This window comes from Tamandua tetradactyla, chromosome 4, assembly GCF_023851605.1.
Source record: "Tamandua tetradactyla isolate mTamTet1 chromosome 4, mTamTet1.pri, whole genome shotgun sequence".
NCBI classification, from domain to species: domain Eukaryota; kingdom Metazoa; phylum Chordata; class Mammalia; order Pilosa; family Myrmecophagidae; genus Tamandua; species Tamandua tetradactyla.
The window spans coordinates 170,683,194-170,705,294 of record NC_135330.1 but is presented as its reverse complement, the minus strand read 5'-3'; the positions used below and the strand labels follow the sequence as shown (position 1 = coordinate 170,705,294).

At 32.4% G+C, this 22,101-nt stretch overlaps 1 protein-coding gene across 1 annotated transcript in view; it reads left to right on the top strand.

Annotated features, from left to right (window-relative positions):
- The window catches only part of NALCN (sodium leak channel, non-selective), a 326,977-nt gene that overhangs the window by 12,664 nt on the left and 292,212 nt on the right, over positions 1-22,101 (top strand). The window contains exons 3-5 of the mRNA XM_077155855.1: positions 4,771-4,854; positions 6,006-6,145; positions 6,231-6,359. Coding sequence (XP_077011970.1) covers positions 4,771-4,854; positions 6,006-6,145; positions 6,231-6,359 — 353 coding nt within the window. The remainder of the gene's footprint in view (positions 1-4,770; positions 4,855-6,005; positions 6,146-6,230; positions 6,360-22,101) is intronic.

Here is a 22,101-nt window from a genome sequence, read left to right as displayed (position 1 = left end):
GTACTAGGTTAAAGAAGAGGCTAACCTTTAGGGAAAAAGTGGGGAGTAAAGAGTAGTGGCTCGCAATATAGTTAAATAACACCATATATAAGATTTAACCCAAATGGAGAACAAGCTATACCTGCAATGTACACTGCACTTTCTTGTCAGGATTCATGCACAATAAGTTAAAGTTTCCATTGGTGCACGTGCAGATTCATTCTAGTAGTCCTTCTGGTCACACAGTGGTTTAGGAGTAAATATTTTCTGCAAATACAAATAGCAAATATTCGTACAGTATTCAGAGTAAGAGATAGACCTACAGTGTTTTGTGAAAATGCTATAATAGTGGTCAATATAAGCTATGATGGGATGCAAAAAAGAGTGAAAAATCCCACTTGGTGATATCAGAGGAGTCTCAAAAAAAAAAAAAGAAGAAGAAAGCTAAGTTGTGTCATGAAGGATGAGTAAGTGTGGTGTTTGGCAGGATGGTGGTGGATGGAAGCAAAGTATTTCACAAAGAGGCAGAAGAAATGCTCTGTGGCACACAGGCTTGGGAGGAGTCGGTACTTTGGATTGCTCCAAGTAGTCAGTAGAAGTAGCTGATGGGGTGTGAGTAAAGAGCAGCTGGAGAGGCACTGCCTCAAGGAGGCCTTGCATGCCCCACTGAGGAGTTCAGACTTCCTTTGCAGTCAGAAAGGAGGCATGGAGGATTTAATTCTGAGAGTGACATGATCTGTGTTTGAGAGCTTCACTGTAGAGGTCAAGTGCTTCATGCACTGAAGGAGAAATTGAAATAGAAAGTCCTTCAGGCAAGAAATGTCTTTATAAATTTTTGAAAGAATAACACATTTGTTTTAGAATTTTACATCTTTTATAATGTTCCCCAAGCTTGTAGGTGGCTGCCAATTAATTTCTGCTCCTCAGTAATTTGTTGCAAATTGCCTAACTGTCTTGACCCAAGAAGCATTCTAACTCACCAAATCCCTACAGGTAAAAATAAACCATTTGGATGATGTGTGTTTTTGTTGTTGCAAAGCATCCTTTGTATTACCAACTGTGAATTCTTCAGACTATTTTCAGTCACCTGTTTTCATCTGGTACTAGACCTAAGTAAACGTCACGTACACTGTCTGATCACTGTTGAAGTAATAAATAATAACGCTAAGACACAGTGACAGATGGGCCCTGGGAACTTACAACAATAAATGATGTGTTCAGGAAACTAAACCAGTGCATATCATTTTATAACTGAAAAATACATCCACATAAATGTCTTCAGGTAGATGTGCTTGGTTTCTCTCCTTGTTAAATACTTGCATGGCAATTTAAACTGCTCTCTTATACTGTGTAATTGATTGGCAGCCTCCAACTATTTAGCTTCATAAAAATTGACAGACAGCTCTTGAATAAACCATCTCCTCAGCCACCAGTGAAATAATTTCTGCCCCTAGCTCAAGCACTCTCTGTCTTCTATTTCTTGTTGATAAAACAGACCTTTCATTCATATTTGAGGCATTAAAACTTCTCAGACATCACTGGGCATTCATGGGTGCTTCAGCCTAGTTACTGTCTCGTTTCAATCTAGTTTTGGAGACAGCATAATTTATTATTTGCAAATAGGATAATTAGGACATTAATATCATAGGATTATAAGAGGATCTAGACATAACTATAAATTGAGGCACAGCCACTTTTAACCAATTATGATGTGAGAAAGAGATGATTTAATAAATATGCCTGACACAAAATGAAATTGATTTAACGTGCCTGGTTTCAAGCCGTATTCTATTTATTAAAATGTATTTTAAAGTTATCAAACTTAAATATTCATTAATAATTATTAAAATCATAATATTATCCATTGATGTTTGCATTACATTGGAGTGCACAAATTATATAAACTTTGTTTCTGTTTTTATTTGTGTGTCATGTTCAACTCTGCTTGCTCACTAATTCTGGAACTATCCAAATGTCATCTACATACTCACCTATAGTCTTTCCATTATCATAGGAGAAAAAGATTTGAACTTAAAATATTAGCCCAAAAGATACATTTTTTTCTCTTTTGTAGAAGGTAATCATTACTTTTCTGAAACAACACTAACACTTTCAATGAAAGGATGAATGAATGGACATATTCATTAAGCGTGTTAATTGTCCCCTTGCTGTATGCATTGTGTCCTACAGAAGCTCTCTAATACATGAGTCGTGCTTATTTAATAGTTCATTTAATATTCATTATTTTTCAAACACTGTCACACATTTATTTAACATCCCCATGTGTCACACACTAACTACTGAGGATAACACCCTAAACTGTCCAGTTTAAGTTCTCAAGATGTCACCCATGTTCAGAACAAATTCACATATTTACAATGGGAAACAGACTTTTATTTTTCTAATATAACAGCAGAGAATACGTTCAGCGAAGTTTTAAATAGGAAACCCAAATTCCACAACTAGAGCTGATAAATTGGAGAGACTAAAATATAAATTCATAAAACATCCACATTACAAGGGAAAGGAATATTCTGTAAGTAGCATGCTTACAGTATGAGTTAAGGCAGTGACCACAGAGGGCTTGAGTGGTAAACATATAAGAGGCTGGAAGAAAAATTCAGCATCGACCTGGGAGGATTTTTCAGGAAGAAGGAAAAGCATGAAGAATAATGAAAGTTGAAGAGCAAAGAGAGAGAAAAAAAACAGGATAGGGAAATGCTGTTTCTGGTCTTTGTATCCCAAGTCACTGTGGTTATTGCTTATTAAAGGTTTTTATAAATATCAAATGAGTCTGGGGAACATGAGCCAAATAATAATATGTAAAACATATGCCCTGTGTATTGTTTCATACTATTTTACCAGGAAAATGAAAATAGATCAATTTTAACTATCTATTACATTACACGCCAGCTAATCTGTGGGGGGCAAATGCCATTATCAATTTCTGGAGAGTCTAAATCAGAAAACATTCCAAATGATACGATGACAATTACTTTCTAATTCAAAAATAGTTTTCTATGTAATAAAGCATAAGTTTTGATAAGTCAGTTTTCAAAAACGAGGTCATTTGATTTTAGAAAAATTTTGTATATGCTTGTTTTATTCAGCATCATCATTGAAGCTTCTAAAACTTTAAAATAATCCATCTTTTTTATGTAGCTCAAAATATACTGTAGACAAAACACAGTGGCACTACTGGAAGAAATATCACAACATTACATTTTTATCTTAAAAGACAAGCAAACTTTCAGGGTTGATAAAGGAATAAGCTTGTTTGAGACTGGTAATCTTCTGGCAGTTCAGAAATATCTGGATATTTCTGGAAAGTGTAGAGAAGCTCTTAGATTTTAAAAATATCTCAAAATACATTTAGGAAAAAAATTGTAAAAGTTCTGCTTATAAGTTTGTCTCCAAATAAAAGAAACTTATTGGAGTACGTTTGCAGAAGGAGTCTAAACAAAAATTATACAGCTTATTAGAATGCAGGAATAGAGTTCTAAATTTTAATTAAAATTATATATATATTTTATATATATATAAATTTGTGCTGATTTCGTAATTGTGCAGTTTGTTTAGTTTTTCCTTACTTTTAAATTCCAACTTAAAATTGTAAGGTTTCAGAAATACTGAAAGTTTATCATGTTTAAAAATAGAAAAGCATGAATTCAGGCTTTAAAATGATTTTTGAATTTGTATTTTATATTGTTTTATCTATCTGTCTTTGTAAGCAGTCTTTAGGTTAAAGATACTTCTAACAGGTTACAGTACATTTCCTCTGTATATAAATTATATGGGATAATAGAATTCATAAACCATAATATTCTTTGAGAGCTAAGCTTTAAATTTTATTTTGTGTCCTTTCACAAATACATTTGTGTATAACAGAAAGTAGCTACTTGCCATTTTGACATCAAATCATTTGGGGAGGCTTAGGCAACCAGACATCGTTTAAAACAAAATGTTAACTTATATTACATATGTATCTATCTTTTGTCAGAGGTCTGTCTCTCAGTTCTTGATGTATATTATTTTAATCATTCTATGCCTTAATATGCTTGCAATAAAAGAATATTCAGATGTGTGAACATAAATATATATTTTTTGAGAGAAAAAACCAATAAGCATTGGGCTGTGGTAGCCAAGAGCTATAGGTTAGCTAAAAGATCAGGATAAAATTCAATTATTTTCTTAAATCATATTTTTAATACAAGCAGAACCAGACTTGTCTAACAGACTTTCCATCCACAAATATTATGTGCAAAAAACTATTGCTTAGTTGTCTTTCACATTATTGCATTTGCTAGAACTGCTAAGAGGACTGTATATATGATTTTAAACCTGAATTAATTAAGTTTAATATCCTGATTAATGTTCCCAAAAATGATCATTATAGGACAGTCTTGAAAGCCTACCTGTTGGCCATGGTGTGTCCTTGGTTTTTGTGGGAAGAGAGCTGGATTACAGCTGAATCTCCCTATTCAGTTGATTGGCCTTTAGTTCCTTAAGTGGTAGGCTTTATGTGGCAAACAGAAAAAAATGGGTATATTTTCCCTTTGAATTAATTTAAAAATTTATGACAAATTTCTGCAATTCCTCATGCTTCATAAGTTGTTTTCCTTATAAATAATGTCATTGGACAATGCTAAAAGTATTGCTTTTGAAAATCTGTTCAAGTATGATTCAAAAATGGTGGCAAGTTTTGACTGAATTGACACAACTATTTCCTCCACAGATACTCTTTTAAAAAATTAATTTTGCCTGATCATTCCATATGAATCTTATTTTTAGGGGGATAGTTCCTATGTGAAAGATCGCTGGTGTGTTTTTGACGGATTTATGGTCTTTTGCATTTGGGTTTCGTTGGTGTTACAGGTAATTATGTACTTTTAAATTATGAGATAATTTCTGAAATGGGTGTTATTTTGCATGAAAATCTAAATAGAAATATTAATATACATATAAAGAATTGTATAATTTCATTCAATGTTATGTTTATTTTTTATAGAGAAAAAGTCTAACTGTAATATCATAAGTCACATTTATAAATTCTCAATCATAAATGCGAACCAATATATGGGAAATTATTTCTGATTAAATGGATATAAAAAACTATATTCATTGACATAAAGGAAAGAATATGGTGTGAGATTTCTGTATATAGATAATCAATGGAATTAAAAATAACAATTTCAGTCTTTTATGTGGCTAACTCCTCCTGAAAAGAACAGCTAAGTAGAGATAACTGGGATATAAAATAATGTAAAATACTATATCGCAAGTATAAAATGCTTTACCAGGATAATTAGAAAGCATATTTGTAAAAGTCTAAAAGGACGAATTTTCGTCCATTTTTTGGACATGATTTTCCATTTAATTCAACTAAAAGAGTATATTCTACATTAAAGATTTCAGAATAAAAGAAATTCAAACTCTATCCTGCCAAATTATCATAGTGTCTATTAATAAGCTGTACATCCTTAGTTTTTATAAAGTTCCCATCTCCAAAAATCTAATTTTATCCTGTATATCAGGTGTTCTTTTCCATTTAATAACTATTGTGTGATAGGCATCCATTTTCTTAGTTATCATTTTGTGTGGTGTGGTAGGAGAAAAAATGGTATAACTCTTTTTTATATTTTTATAATATTTTAACCCTTTTCCCATTACTTTATTTTCTAGATATTAAAAAGAGTCCACCAAAGCATATCATTAGTAAGGAGCACTTAGCATAATTATTCTGTATCCTAAGTTGGCACTTACTTTTGTAATAAAAGCTGTATCTTGGTAAATTATGTGGGCAGTGAACAAGATTAATTGTACTTTAATTAGTTTATGTATTTGTTTCTATGAAGATAATTATATCTTCATAGTTTGCTCCAAAGAAAATTGATTTCAGCGAAAAATAATGTAGAGCTAAATTTAGGATAAAGGGTACACTTCCTGATGCTATTATCAGTATATTCCATGACTACAAGAAATGGTAAGGGAAATCTAAACCTGTTTATTTATCTTTTCATTTATAGGTATTTGAAATTGCTGACATCGTTGATCAGATGTCACCTTGGGGCATGTTGCGGATTCCTCGACCACTTATCATGATCCGGGCATTCCGGATTTATTTCCGATTTGAACTGCCAAGAACCAGAATTACAAATATTTTAAAGTAAGCATTGCTTTTCCATAAGTTAACAGTAAAAGTTTATGAAAGTTTTGTAAAGTTAACCTGTTTTACCTATTTTCCCCCCTAGGCGATCAGGAGAACAAATATGGAGTGTTTCAATTTTCCTACTCTTCTTTCTGCTTCTTTATGGAATTTTAGGAGTTCAGATGTTTGGAACATTCACCTATCACTGTGTAGTAAATGACACTAAACCAGGGTAAGTTATTCTACTAATTGTATTTTAATCTACATGGTTATTACCAGGATGTTTCTTCAATTCTCATGAGAAACACCTTTTTTTTTAAAAATGGGTACGTAATTTCTGTTCTATATTCTCTGTTCCCTCAATCTTGTTTTGTACAATTTTTCAAAACAAGCATTCAAAACAAGCCAGGCTGAAAAACGTAACCCAGCAGAAAAGTAATTAAGTGACTTGAAAGTGGACATGTTGAAACCACTGTAAGAATGGTAAATGAGAATGCACTAACACGATGCCGATAAAATGTTTCATGCATTAAAATGGGTTCCGTGTAAGAAAACAAAACCTAATTTTATATTAGCTCTGGTGATCCCCCCTAAAACAGTTCCCTAAACAGTTATTTTATAACATCATTTCTCCATAGGACATTAAAGTCTGTTGCATTTATGCATAGAAGAATGTAGGTCATATACATACGGGTATTTTAATTGCCTATTATATGTTGTGCAGGTAGGGGATCTGCCTCTCCTATTGGGCCAATTGTTGTTAAATTACAGCCCAGGGAGCAGAGTTATGGGAAGAGAAAACGGAGTGGGATGATGATCCAGAATGTTCCATTAAGTGTTGACTGGAAATCAGACTTTGGGACAACCCAGAGATACAACAGAAATGGCTGTGCCATACTTCAGGACAGTGGGGGAGGCAGAGGTATTAAAATTGAACTCATTTACAAAGTGTTGAAAGAAAAATCTTGATTCAGATCATAAAACATAAAACATAAATTTAAAACACTGTTTATTAAATTCAAAAGGTGATCAGAAATAGCTATCATCCTTAAAATATTGTAATGTGTCAATATCTATTTACACATCAATGTGCTATATTAATATCATTACATTCTTAAAAATATTGAAATGTTACTTTGTGTTTTCTGTACTTGGAGAGTTTTTTCATAAAGCACATATATGTATATGTATGTCTGAAAAGTAGGTAACCAACAGATAAATGAATATCCCTGTGAGTATATACATCTTGATAAAATTTCATTTAATTTCAGTCTACCACTTACTAGTTGCATGACTTTGCATAAATTTATTTGGTTTGCTCCTTTGTGAGGTTGATATCACAACAGAAACTACTTCCCGGAGTTGTTTGGAAGATTAATATTGAGGCAATGAAGGCAGATTTTAGTAATTTATTAACACGTAGTGAAAGCACTTGCTATATGCTAGTTATCATTGCTTCTTTGTCATAAAGAGACATATACATAGACTTATATCCTAGTAACATGTATATTCCATGTTGTAAGATTGTGTCCTCCAAATGAAAGATAAAATGGTAAAAAGCAGAGTAAAGATCAATAAAGTAGACCAATTTTTGAACTTATAAACATGTAGAAGGAAACCATCTCTGAATGATTATGACAATACTATTTTACTAATAGAGTAACTGAATTAACTTTAAGTTCATTTCAAATTTGTCATGGTCATCTAGCTTCTCCTGGAAATAACCTATTTATTAAGATTTTTATTTCTAATTTATGCATATACAGTAGAATTTTATTTATAATAATCAGTTCAAAATCCCCAAAATGATTACAATTGACAGAACAGATAATAATACAAAGATGCATTCTAAAATATTTGCCTTTAATCCAGACAGTTTGATATTAACGTAAGTTCTGAATAGAGCCTATCATTCCATATACAAATGGTAAATCATATTAATATTATTGTCAGCCATATGTGAAGCTGTTAGGGCATTTGTCAAGGTAAGCCTCTATTGTCAGAAGTCTAGCCAAAGGAAATTACTGTTAGTACATCTGGGGAAAAGAACGCAAACATTAATCATGGGCCCTTTGAGCATATGGGCAGTTTGGCTTAAGCTACTATAGGAAAGTTTTCAACAATGAACTTGGATTCCCAAATGGGAAATTCCTCCTAAATGTTGAGCAACTCAGAAAACAGGAAAGTAATATAAAGTATAAGCAATTTTGTCCCGTGTCTTCTCTACAGTCCTTTATTGCTACCTCCTTCCCTCCATACCACTCACACAGAACTACTATTTCATGAACTTTCTAGACTTGGTCCTACCTCAGAGCCATTGCTCAATCCCAGATAGGATGATCTTCCTCCAATGATCTGCCTGGATAATTCCCTCACTTCCTTCAAGTCTCCTCTCAAATGAAGAGCTCCTGATCTTCTCATGACAATTTCCGTTCACCCTCTCCTCCTGCAAAGCACATTCCATAGTTTTTATGCTGCTCTATTTTTTTACAGCACCTATGAACTTCTAATACACTACATAATCTACTAAAAACTAAAAAGCATGTTTTTATTTACCATATCTCTGCCCCCAAAGAATGTAAACTTTTCAAGGATACAGATATTTTTCTATGTATCTCCAGACCACAGACTTACACAGAGTCCTCAGAAAATATGTATGAAGGAAATAACTTGTGAAAGCGTCAGTATCTTTTCATTAGTCAAATGTTAAACAGCAGATCACTACCTATTTAGTCAATGTTTTAATTATTTTTATTTTGTTTTAATTTAGAAGGCATATGCATGCATGTAACATCCGTTTAGAGAAATTTCCCTTAGGTGCATATAAGCGTGGGCAGAAACCATACACAGGCATAGTAATTTGTTAAAGGGAGAAATCCATTAATTTTGTCTATTAGAATTAAATGTAAAGAATGCTTCTACTTACTGACATTTATGATGATTCTCAAGGGAATTTTTTTCTCTTTGCATGAGGTAAGAGTCAAAGTACATTCTTTTTCCATGTCTAGTGATGAAAGTAGACATTAGTATCTTGTTTATGATCTTAGAGGAAAAGTTCTCAATCTTTCACTTAAGTATGATGTCAGCTATAGATTTTTCAAATGAAAAAGTAACCTTTAATTCCTATATTGCTGAGAGTTTTCATCATGAATGTGCATTAAATTTTTAAAATGCTTTTATATTGAGATGATCTTAAAATCCAGATATTGATATGATAATATGGTTTTTTCCTTTATTCTCTTAAATGTGGTGAATTACTTAAATTTCTGTTTTTCACCTGACTTTTATTTTTATTTTATATTTATTGTTTTTATTATCCATTTTATGGGTTGCAAGATTTAATTTGCTAATATGTTGTTACAGATTGTTGCATCATTGTTCATAAGGAGTTTTAGTCTATAGTTTTATTGAAATGTCATTATCAGGTTTTGATAATGAGATAATGTTGACCTTATAAAATAAGTTGGAACCTGTTTCCTGCCCTTTAATTTTCCATGGAGTAGAGTTCATGTAAGAATGGTATTATTTTTTTCCTTAAATGTTTGCTAGAATTCACCAGTGAAACCTGCTGGGCCTGAAGTGAACTTTGTGAGGTTTTCCTTTAAGAGTTCAACATTTAATTCATATATGGTTATTAAGTTTTTTTTTCTTGTTCTATCAGGTTTGGTAAGTTTTGTTTTTCAAGGAATTTACTTACATCTAATAGATTAACAATATATTGGCATAACGTTGTTTATGATACTCCTTGATTATTCTTTAAAATCTCTAGGATCAGTGGCAATAAGCCATTTTTTATGCCTGATATTAGTAATTTGTGTTTTTTCTCTCTTTTTGCATCATTCCTGCTTTTGAATTACATTAATCTTTTCACATAAAGTACTTTTGGCTTATTTACTTTACTGCTAGTCTGTTTGGATTGTATTTATATTATATCTATTAAAGTTCAGAAATATAATTCTGAACTTCAATTATTTCTTTATACTTTTTGTGTTTTCGTATGCTCTCTTTTGTTTCTTAAGATGAAACCTGATAGCAATGTGTTTAAACATGTCTCTTCTCTGATACAAGAATTTAAAGTTAAAATTTTACTTCTAAGCACTGACTTAGTTTCATCCCCCAAATTTCAAACATTGTATTTTCATTATTGGTCTGTTAAAAATATTTTCTAATTTTGACTTATTCTTAAGCCCATAGGTTATTTAGAGGATGATTTTTGGAAGGGGGTTTTTCTAAAAATATTATCATTGTTAATATGTAATTTTATGCGCTTGTGGTGAGACAAAAGTCCCTGCAGGATCTAAACATCTTGAGATTTATTAAGAATCCTTTTAAGGACAAATTTAAGGTCTACATTTGTGAACATTCCATGTAAATTGCAAAATAATGTATCTTTGGCAGTTTTTGAGTGTAATTTCTTTAACTGTCATCTAAATCCAGTTGGTTGATAGTGTGTACGAATATTTTCATTCACTTTTGTTTTTTGTCTAGTTGTTATATCAGTTACTGAGAGAGCTGTATTAATATTCCAAATATGACACAAATCAATTTCTCCTTTCATTCTATGAGTTTGGGCTTTATACAGTTTGTAATTCATAATTAGATGCATAGACCTAAAGTGTGGTTATGTGTTTCTTATGAACTGACCCTTTCATCATTATAAAAAACCTTTTTTCTTTCAATCTTTAGTCTTGTCTTAAAGTCTTCTTTGATAGTAGTATATTAATAATAGTTCTTTTTATGATTACTGTTTGTGTGCTATGCAGTTCTCCATTCTTTTCCTTTTTATCTGTCTCTGTATGCTTACTATATATGTCCTTACATTCAAAGTGCATCTCTTTTTGTCAGAATATAGTGGGTCTTCCTATTTAAATCCAATCTGATAATTTCTGCCTTTTATACAGATTTAGTCCACTTACATTTAGGGTAACTATGGATAAGGTTGACCTTAATTATATCATTTTATTATTTTTCTATTTGTAGCTTCTTATTTTATTCTCTGTTTCTCCTTTTCAGTCTTTTGGGCTAAACAAATATTCTAAATATTTCCTGTATTTTCTCTTTCGCTTTATCTCTCTGTATTAATTTTTAGTGGTTGCTCTAAGGGTTACAATATGCATCTTTACTTATCACAGACTACTTAGAATCAATGTTATACCATTTTATGTAAACATAAAAACCTTGCAATGGTATTTTTCTGTGTACTCCACCACTATTTCTTCTATTGTAATATATTTATTTTACAGGTACGTATATTATAAACCTCTTACTACAATGTATGTTTTTCTTGCAGGCAGTCAGTTATCTTTTAAAGAAAAAGGAGAGAAAGAAAAATAATCTTTTGTTATTACTTATATGCTATGATTACCCAGTGACAAACTAAAGTCTGAATATAGGCTATTGCAACTGTGGCTTCCTTTTGTCATTTCATTCTTTAGTCTCATCTATAACACTTTATTTATTACATTTACTTAGATTATAATTAGATATCATTATGCTCATGAAAGATGATTATTTGGTGTAAAATAAATTATAGATAGGTGGGAAATATTCGGTTTAAATTGAAGGAGGAGCTAAAAAATAAAAAGAGTACTTAAACAATTAAAGCTGAATGCGACAAGTAATTATTCTGCTTCCTTAGTAGAAAAAATTGGTTAGCACGTTTCCAGAAATTATTTTGTAAAATAGATTAGAATGTAGTTTTTGGAATCCTCATTCGAATTTAAAGCATCTGGACTATTTTAACTGTTTAAAATATATTTGAGACCTAAAACTACCTTTGATTTTTAATTTTGTAATTAAAAGTTAAAATGAAAAATGCATTGGATAAAAGCAAAGAGGATGGATTTCTTTTTCTTCAGAAGCAATTGAGAGTAATTTATAATCTATCATACAGTATTATTTTTACTTTAGTATAACATTAGGGAAATTTTTCCTGTGAATTTAATACTATTTTATCTGCTCTACATCTCATTTTTCTGAAGATAGTGATGTTCTGTCCTTTTTGAACTCACACGGTTCACCACGCAGCTCATCACATTTCCTTTCAACTATTATCAAGTGGATCCATATGTGATTTCATTCATATTGGTTCTGGTATGAGCTAATGAACATTTTAGATTATTCTTGATTTACTTGTGGTCATACATTTATGTTCTTAAAATACAGAAAAAATAATACCAAAGAATATAAGTTAATTTAAAAAAGAAATTGGCAAAAGTGATATATCGGCCTCCTGTTACTTGTCACTCGTTTTATACACAAACTTTTCTTTTGATAGAAGTGAGGTATTGTAGAAACTAAAAAAATAAAAAACACGTGCATCTGTTTTAAGTTGAAAATCTCCACAAGTGTAATCATGCAAATAGATATACAAATTGAATCATAAATGCATATATGAGTTTATCAGACAAGTATATAAGACAAAATTTTGATATATTAGTAAATGTGTTACTGTGTTCCAGTAGTTGTGCAAAGAGAAATACAATAATTACAGGACACATATTTTATAATTTTGAAGTTTATAGTTTGAAGAGATATACTATATACATGCATACAGATTTCAAGGGGTGTGACAATCCTGACATTTATTTAAAAGTATATGTATATATTAATTACAAGTAAATGTATATATAAATTAGATTAGGAGGATTATTTAACTATTTGGCTAAAATATACTGAATTAATTTTATAGTTATCTTCTCAATTTTCTGGGACTTTTGTCCAACTTAAGACTGTCAAATGTTCCTGACTAGAGCAGCTGAAATAAAGTTAAAGTTTAGGCATCTTATTTTTCTGCCAAAAAATGCAATATATCGAGACTTCACCATCTGGTGATATAAACTCATGATTAAAAGCCCATTAATATATATCTTTATGCATTTTCACATTTATGAATAAAATTTATGAAAATGTACTGTAATATTATCAGTCTCTATTTAATTTTAAATATTTAAAACTTGATAGGTATATATTCCTTCAGTTACCAACTGGTAAAGAGAGATCATCTAATATAAATTTGAATTTTTTCACAATTAATGTCTGTGCAGTCAGTGAATGCGATGAACCAAGAACATGATCTTTCAAATTTCCTTTGAAAAATAACAATTAGATTTTATGTTAAAATATTTGTTATTTTGATTTAATGAGCTTTTATCTTGCTGTCCACAATTACTTAAAAGTAAGTGCACTTTAGACTATTCCTAGGCTGACAATATAAAGGAAGCATATGGCAAATTCTGAGTTTTAAAGCATGAAGCTATAACTGAGCTTGGCCTGGTGTCATGCAATTAAACTGATTAAGGGTGAAGTGGAGATTCCGTGGTAGTGGAAGCTGGACCAACTGGTCAGGTGGCCCAAATGACACATCTCATTCCACAGCTAAAACCTTAGGGCTTCTGTGTTTTTAAAAAGAAGGAAAATGAATTCATCTATATAACCAGTAAGTGTCTGCCAAATTTATTTTGCCCTCCCTAGCAATGTCTAGTAAATAATATTAAGAATGAGGAGTAGCTGGAACTGTCCTACTCTGCTCTTGGGAAAGTAACTACTTTGAACAAATTTGTTAGATTCTTAAGAAGTTGAACAGATACTTGTCATTGTCCCATTCATCCCTTCCAAGGTATTTAACCAAGAGAAATGAAAATATATGTCTACCCAAAGATTTACACATGAATATTCACATCAACTTTATTCTGAATAGCCCCAAACTGGTAACAATCTAAATGTCCATCAATAGGTAAATGGATTAAAAACTATATATTGTGCTATATCCATGCAGTGGAATACAACTCAGCAATGAAAATGAATGAGCTATTGATAAATAAAACAATCTGGCTGAATCTCAAAATAATTATGTTGAGAAAAGGGAGCTGGGTGAAAAAATTACGTATTCTATGATTGCAAGTATATAAAATTCTAGAAAATGCAAGCTAATTTATGATGGCAGAAAGTAAATCAGTGGTTGCCTAGACATAGGGGTTGAAGTGAGAGGAAGTGATTTCAAAGGGGGCAGTAGGACATTTGGGGGGGAATTTGACATATGTCAAAACTCATCAAACTCTATACTTTAATATGTGCAGTTTATTGTATGTCAATTATACTTCACTAAAACTTTAAAAATCTTTAATGTGAAGTAGAAATCTAATGTTTTCTTATGGTTACTTAATTATCCCAGCACTATTTATTGCATGTTATTATCCATTGAGTTTAATGCCACCTTTGCCATTTACTGAATTTTGTATATGTTTGGATCTGTTCCTATGGTCTCTATCATATTTGATCTATCTATTTGACTCTGTCCTTGGCAGTATCACCCTGCTGTGAACACTGGTGTGTTTCAGTAAGTCTATATTATCCAGATAAAAAATTTAGGGCACACACTTTTCTACTTTATCTTCCCTTGATGTTTCTCCCTCTGCTTCTCCAGCGTATCTTTTTACTCCATTTTCTCCATCTTTACTTTCTCCTCCCCTTTCCCCCCTTCTCATCTTCCTCTTCGTTTTCTCTAAAGAATTGTCTTGAGTGTTTTGGGCTCATTATTTTAGTTGGTCTCTTGATTGAAATTTCTTTGAATCTGTTGAAGGAATTGGGGAGAATTTTCATCTTTATGGTATTTATTTTTCATCCATATCCTTGGCATACTTCAATTATTTTTTTCTTTTACTTTGACCTATCATGATGTCTTCTACTTTTCTTAAATATATGACAACAATTTTAGGTTTAGTCTCAGAAACTAACCAGGTTTGAAGCTGCTGTTATATGCCTACATACTTGTATATGTATAATATATGTAATGTTTCCCATTGCTTGTCTCTAGTATAGAGGAAAATAGTTTATTTTGTACATTGATCTTGTGTCCAATCACCTTATGAGGCTGATTATATTAACATATATTAGTTATGATATTATAGTATATAATAGCATGTATTAGTCTCTTCTAGAATTTCTATGTAGACAGTCTTTATGTATGCAAATAATGACACATTTGTTTTTGCCATTCCTGTAATCGTGGCTTTTATCCTAATAGAAATGTGGGGGCATCGTTTTGTTCCTAACTTTAAACTATTGCTTCTGGTATTATACCATGAGATAGATGTTCAGTAGCTTTGCTTTGTAGCTTAATATGTTTCCTGAAAAAATTGTATTTACTTTAGTTTGTAAGTACAGAGTTTATACCTATCCCCTGGATCAAGCTCACTTATTTTTTGCTAAAATCTATATGCCTATTTAATGTGTTTGTCTGTTTCATTAATATGATGAGAAATGTTAAAATTTCCGACATTGATTGTGGACTTGTTAATATAACCTTTGAATTCTGTCACTCTTTATTCATCATCCAGTGAGTTCTTTTTTCGTATTATGTAATGTCTCTATCTCCCTATAATGATTTTCTGTTACTATATTCTCTTTCTAATATCTGTTTCTTAATAAAGCCTATGTAGCCCTATGATTAAGTCTGATATATATTTTTCATCCTTTTTGTTTTGATTTTGAATGTCATTGTTTGTAGGTGAATCGCTTGCATTCAGTATATCTGTGGTTTTTTATTTTAATCTAATTCAAGATTGTCTGTTTTATAATTAGATTCATTTACATTTATTGTGAAAAATGGTAAGCTTATACTTTTGGTACCACCTTAGTTTGTGCCTTACACTTATACGTTTTCTTTGCTCTTTTTTTTTCTCTTGTTCTGCTTTCTACTGGCTGTCTTGAGTAGTTTTCCTTGAGCCTCACTTTGCCCCCTCTAGTGGTTTGTTACTATTCTGTCTGGGGGAGTTTGAGTCATAAAGTCTGTCTTTGTATTCTTGAAAAACGTCTTGTTTAGCCTTCACTCTTGAACAACAGCTTAAGTGAGGATAGATTTCTCGCTGGGCAACCAGTTTTCATCAGATCTTTGAAGAGATTTCCCATTGACCTCTGACTTCTGCTATTGTCATTGCTTATAAACCTGGTGTTATTTTGTTGGTAACCTGTCTTTTCTCTCCAGTTGATCTGTTCTTTCTTATTCTGAGGTATTACCATGATGTTTCTAGATGTGCTTTTTTGTTATTGTTTCTGGGTTTTTTTTTTTGTATGCTGTGTGGTGGGGGTCACATTTCATTCTTTTTCCATATGAGTATCCCCTTATGCAGCACTATTTGTTGAATTTTTTTTTGTTTGCTTGTTTGTTTGGGAAGTGCGTGGGCTAGGAAACGATTCTGGTTCTCCCACATGGCAGGCGAGAATCCTACCACTGAACTACCCTTGCATTCCCATAGATGTGGTTTTATTTTTGTTTGGTGTTCATGAACTTGTTATTCTTAATTAGGAAAATTCATATTGTCTTCAATTCTAGAAATTTCTTCGGTACTGGTCTCTTTAAATACTGGTATTATACCATGTAATGCCTTTATCTTCATTCTCTCTCTATGCCCTTCTTTTTAGTTATAACGTGGCTTTATTCATGGGGTCACATCCCCAGTTTCCACCCTTACTGGGACCCTATATTCTGCCCAGTGTGGGCATTAAAACCCAAGTTCTGAGATGCTAGATACTCAGCCCCCATTCCTGCTGCCGTTTGGTCCACTCAGGTGCTTCCATCCTTAGATTTTAGTTCCCACTTACCCTTTGACATTGTGAAATTTACTTTTCTTTCCTGTGAGGTGAGATATGCACTTCTAAATATTATATTTTACCCAAAAGACCTAGTTATTCATAGCAGAGGAGTGGAATTTAACATAATTCACCATTTTGCCATCAGGCAATCACAGCTACTTTCTTTTCCTGTTTTTTTCATTATACTGTGAGTTCCCTGAGGGCAAGTATGGGTAAGTGGGGAAAGGATACTATCTACATTCATCACTTTATCCCCAGCATTTAGTATCTTAGCACATGTTAAATACTTAGCAACTATTTATTGAAGCATTGGTGATAATATTTCTTTTTTTTTTTTTTCAATACATGGGCAGGCACCGGGAATTGAACCCGGGTCTCTAGGAAGGTGGGTGAGAACTCTGCCACTGAGCCACCGTTGCCCCCCCCCAATATTTGTCCTTTTGGCAGATAGTAATGACACTATGATAAATTGATAAAGAAGAGGAAACAGAAAATGAAAGAGGAAGAAAAGCAAGTCAATAAATAAAAGATAAGGGGTTACAAATAGAAAAGCAATATTAAAAGCAAAGAAAAGCAGGGAATTCATACAAATACAACAGGGTAGGAAAATATTAGGGAAGCAGTGAAGAAGGGAGGTGTCTGTGTGGGTGAGAGAAGAGACAAATGTGCAGAAGAAAAACTGTAGGTAGTTTTTTTTTTTTTTATCTTTCTGAAATGTCTGTAGGTTGTAGAATTTGTCTAAATTGTTCCATGAATGAGTATGAAGGTGGAAAAAGATATCGGGTGGGTGGAAGACAATGGATATGGTGGTGAAGAACAGAGGTTTCTGGATAAAAAAGCAGTTGTGCTATAACTGTAGAAAGTAACAGAAGGTAGGTTTAAAGTTACAATTTTGTTAAAACAGAGTGTGAAAATTAAAAAACTATATAGGTAGAAGATCAGGCATCATGCAGGAAAATTAAACTTAACTTTGATACAAAAAATATAACACATATTAGAAAGGGTTCCATGAATGCTTCCCGAATTCAGGGCCCTTAAAACACTTTAACAATTGCTCTATACTAGCTCCATCCAATACTCAGTACTAAGAAAAGAATGTCACTGAAAAAATATTAAAAGGCCTCTTGTATCCTGAATACTAGCATCTCCTCATTACTTTATCCTAAAAATAGAGTTCACAGTCTAGATGGAGCTAAGGAATTTCATAGCAAAGTGTTAGTAGAATTTTCAGTTACTCGAGACATAGCAGTTATGAAAGGCTGCATTTTTTTCTCTCTCCCATATTTGCAAATTCTGCTCATTAGCATTACGTGCATGCATACATTTTGCCTTCTTTTTATGTGACTCTTAATTAACTACTTGAGAAGAAAACACTGGACCAGCCACATGGAATAACAATTATCGTACATTTGATGATTCATTTTAAGAACCAACCATTTAAACCATTTTTCTTTTAAATTTTCATGGAGTTTGAAAGTTCTGCAAATAAGAGAAAATTGTCAAAATTATTTTACCACTAGTTCCAACCCAGACATCAGTCTGTTTTGTTTTTAGTGATTCAGAAACTATCCAAAATAAATGAAAATCCCAATTAAAAATAAATGCCAGTGCCTGTCCATGTAAATAAATAAATAATAAATGCCAATGTTTTTGTTTCCTTTTGTTGCTTCTCAACTAGGGCTTTCTCATAAACATCCATGAATCAGAAAAAAAGCGATGGTATGGTGGGGTGGTTTTGTTTCTGGCGATCAGTATTGCCAGTGGCTGTCCTGACCTCACTTCTCTTAATCATTTTCTTTTAACAGCTATTGCAACTTCGCTTACCGATTTGCATGTGCTATAGCCTAATAATGGGAGAGTTTTCAGACAAGAGTCCTGTTTCTTCAGAGACTTGCATATATGGGCTAGTCTAGAACTGATTATGTTTAAGCTGTAAGGCAAACAAAACAGGAAGCAGCTCAATATATGGCAGTTTCATTTTTAAATGGAGCTGATTTCTTTTAAAGCATAGTAAAGGAAATCTTAGCTATGTCTTCAGTAGAATTACTCGAAAAGGTTTAGATTTTTCTCTGATAATGAATGATGACCTAAGGTAATTATGGAACATGAAATGAGATTTGACTATGCAAAGCATTCATATCCTATGGAAATTTGAAAAGAGCAATGGACTGTGGCAAAAACAGGTGTTGCGAAAATGCCAAATGTGATGGCAGAAATTTCTTTGAAGCTAAAAAAGGAAAATGTGAAAACGAGCCAGTAGGTGAAACAGGAAAGAAGACTTGACACCTTATTATCATTCCTGAGGAAGAATGGACATTTCTTCAGACGTTACCAAATAATGAAATCTTATTGCTAAGAGTAAGATAATTAGAAAAGAATTTGCGTCAAGTACATTTAGATGCTAAGTATATAAAAGTTCAATGTGTAGAGCTTAACTCAGCCAGGAGTCAGGGAAAATATGTTTGCTGACTGGCCCGTTAGCGTCAAGACTCCAAGGGATGGTGTCATATCATAGATACCCAACATCAGGATGGCGAGTACATTATATGGTCACCCCAGACAGGGCAACTTCTAATATTTTATAAAATATCACCAAAGTTTGTATCTGAGGCAATATAGAGTTGGATTATTAGCACTTTGCTATTGCTGGTCCAAGTAAAATGTTTATCCTTTAGGACACTTGGCAAATGAATTATTGCTTTATAAATTCTGCTCATAAATAGTGAGGTTTTTTTAAATGAAAAAGTCAGAAGAAGTAAAAATAGACAAGAAACTTGATGGAACTTGGAATATTAATCTTTAATTTCTGTACACTTTATCAAGAGAGAATTTTGTAAAATATGTAAAATCATAAGTGCCTTAAACTCATGCAAAGGCCTATAAAATTTTCTCAATTCATATTTAAAATTCTTTTGGAAGGATGAAGACAGATTGCTATATTTAACTTACAGGGTTTATCCACAGACATCTGCCAATGCGATATAAAGAACTTGCCTGGAGAATTAAACATTGGGAATTTTTCTTCAAAATATTTAAATAGGAAATGAAAAGATTGATGATGCATGCAGATTTCCAATTAAATTAATGGTGTCATTTGTTGATCATCTCTTATATTCAAATAATTTTTCTTTTGTAATTAATTTTTAGAACAATCTGAAAGATAGGAATTATTTCCCCCACTTTGCAACTGAGGAAACAGTCCTGGAGAGGTTAAATAGTCTGGTCAGCTGGCAAGTGAGAGAGCCAGGATTTGAAAACAAGTTTAACTTCAGAGCCCATGCCTTTTCATCAGTTGAACAACATCTGCAATAACATAATTGCATATTTATAAGTCTTTGTACACATACATATTCAAATACATATAATAAACTCTGTATAATATATAATATTAAGTAGCATATCCCCTTTTTTATAGAGACAATTGAAGTTCATATTACCTCTGCTTTCCATCTCTCGTAGATGTTATGCTCCAGTGGATACAATCTCAAATGAATGTAAAAAATAATGATATGTAATCTATATTTTATTACTCTATATTATAATCCCTGTTTAAATTATTTTGCATATCCATCTCAAAGATATGAACCACTTGAGCCACCAATACAATCTTCCATGTCAGATAATAATTAAAAAAAATAAATCTAAGAATTTATTTCAGAAAGTCCATCTGGAAACCAATACCAGCATGATTTTCATCAGAATAGCAAACGCATTGGGAGAGCCTTAATTATAGAAGAAAACCCTACAGTTTGAAAATGCATCTAAGAGAAATCAAGTGATTTTCTTTGATCTATTCCAATACAGCACTTTTTAAAAAATTTTATGCTTACTTCCTAAAACGGAGTTAGGATTATGTGCTAATATAAGACTTTTGCTTATTATTAATAGTAAGTAATCTTTAGTGAGCAATTTTTATCTGTTGTTTTCTCATTTAATTCTTATAGCAATGCAATAAGCTATGTTCTATTTTTACCCTTTACATTATAGCTAAGGAAACTTAAGCTCAGTAAGTTTAGATAAAATGAACAAGATGAGGAGTTTATTAGTTAGAGAGGAGGACTTAAGCCCAGTTCTCCTTGTCACTATTTTTCTTTTTCTTTTAAATATTCAGTTGTGTCTTGTTCAATATTCTGAGATGATCTTCGACATTTGTGCAAAACAGTATCTTTGGACTGAATGTTTAGTTTTCTTTTGGTCTCCAGAAGCATGTACTTGGGTGATAAGTTCTAAATGGGGCATTTCAGTAAGTGTTTAAGATTGTTTATTTTAGAATTGAGTCTGTACTAGAACGTCTGAAAATGCATGAATGTGAAATGTGGCCCAACAATTAGGTCTCTGGCGAATAGTATTTACTCTATTTGCCTCAATAGAAATCATATTTACTTTCATTTTGCTATCTGACAAGCCTATTTTTTCTCATCATAGAAACCATGATAACGCAACTATTGCAGGGCTACCAGCAAAAAAGTAAATTTTGTAAATTGGTTTCTAGGATGAAATCTCTTTGGAAGAAACCCACACCCATCCAAGCCCCCAGAGAACATTGCAAGCTGGATTTCTAGATTCTCATTTATAACCTGGGGTTCTCAGAATCAGCCAGGTTAAATATCAATGACTTAAAACCTTAGTTTTATATTAAAACTCTCAAAGATAAGGTATAGAGTAGAACAGGAAATCTGGATGGCTTTTTAAGAGAAACATTTTGAGTCTTCAAAGAAAAGTTGTGCTTTTAGCTAGCAGCTTGAGGCTGTGCCTGAGGATAACTTGAGTTTCCTCTTCCCTTAAGGGAATGTCCCTAGAAATGTCTGAGAAGCACTAGAGGAAATTAAAGCCTCTTGAATTCTCCTGGCAAAGAAGCAGTTTTCTCTCTGTGTTCTTGGAACTTCAGCCCAACCCTCTCAATTTCTCTCATTCAGTGTGACTTAGGTATTTTGGGGGCTAGCAATTGAATTAGATAAGCACAATTTATGATTCAGGGGCTGGGGATTGGAAAGTGAGTGCTCCTTAAATCTTTCCCAAGGCTTGACTTTTCATGTAATTTTATTTTCTAGCCATCATGGAGCCCTTCGAATTGTGTAACTATCCCCAAAAGGACAGAAGCATTTGAGAGTTGGAAAATTTGCAGCACTCCAGCCACACAACTCAGTCAAACCACACTCAGTAAACATAAATGTATTTTGAGCTCCTAATACGTGTAAGACAATGTCTACACATGATTTCTAATTCATAAGGCAATATCATAGATATTATGGTCCCTATGAGAGAGAGAAAAGGGAATAGATTCTTGCCACACATTAATTGGTGGAATCACCAACCAAAGTCCTGTATGTCTGGCTCCAAATTCTGGTGTCTTCTTTTCACCAGGCCACATGACTCCCCTT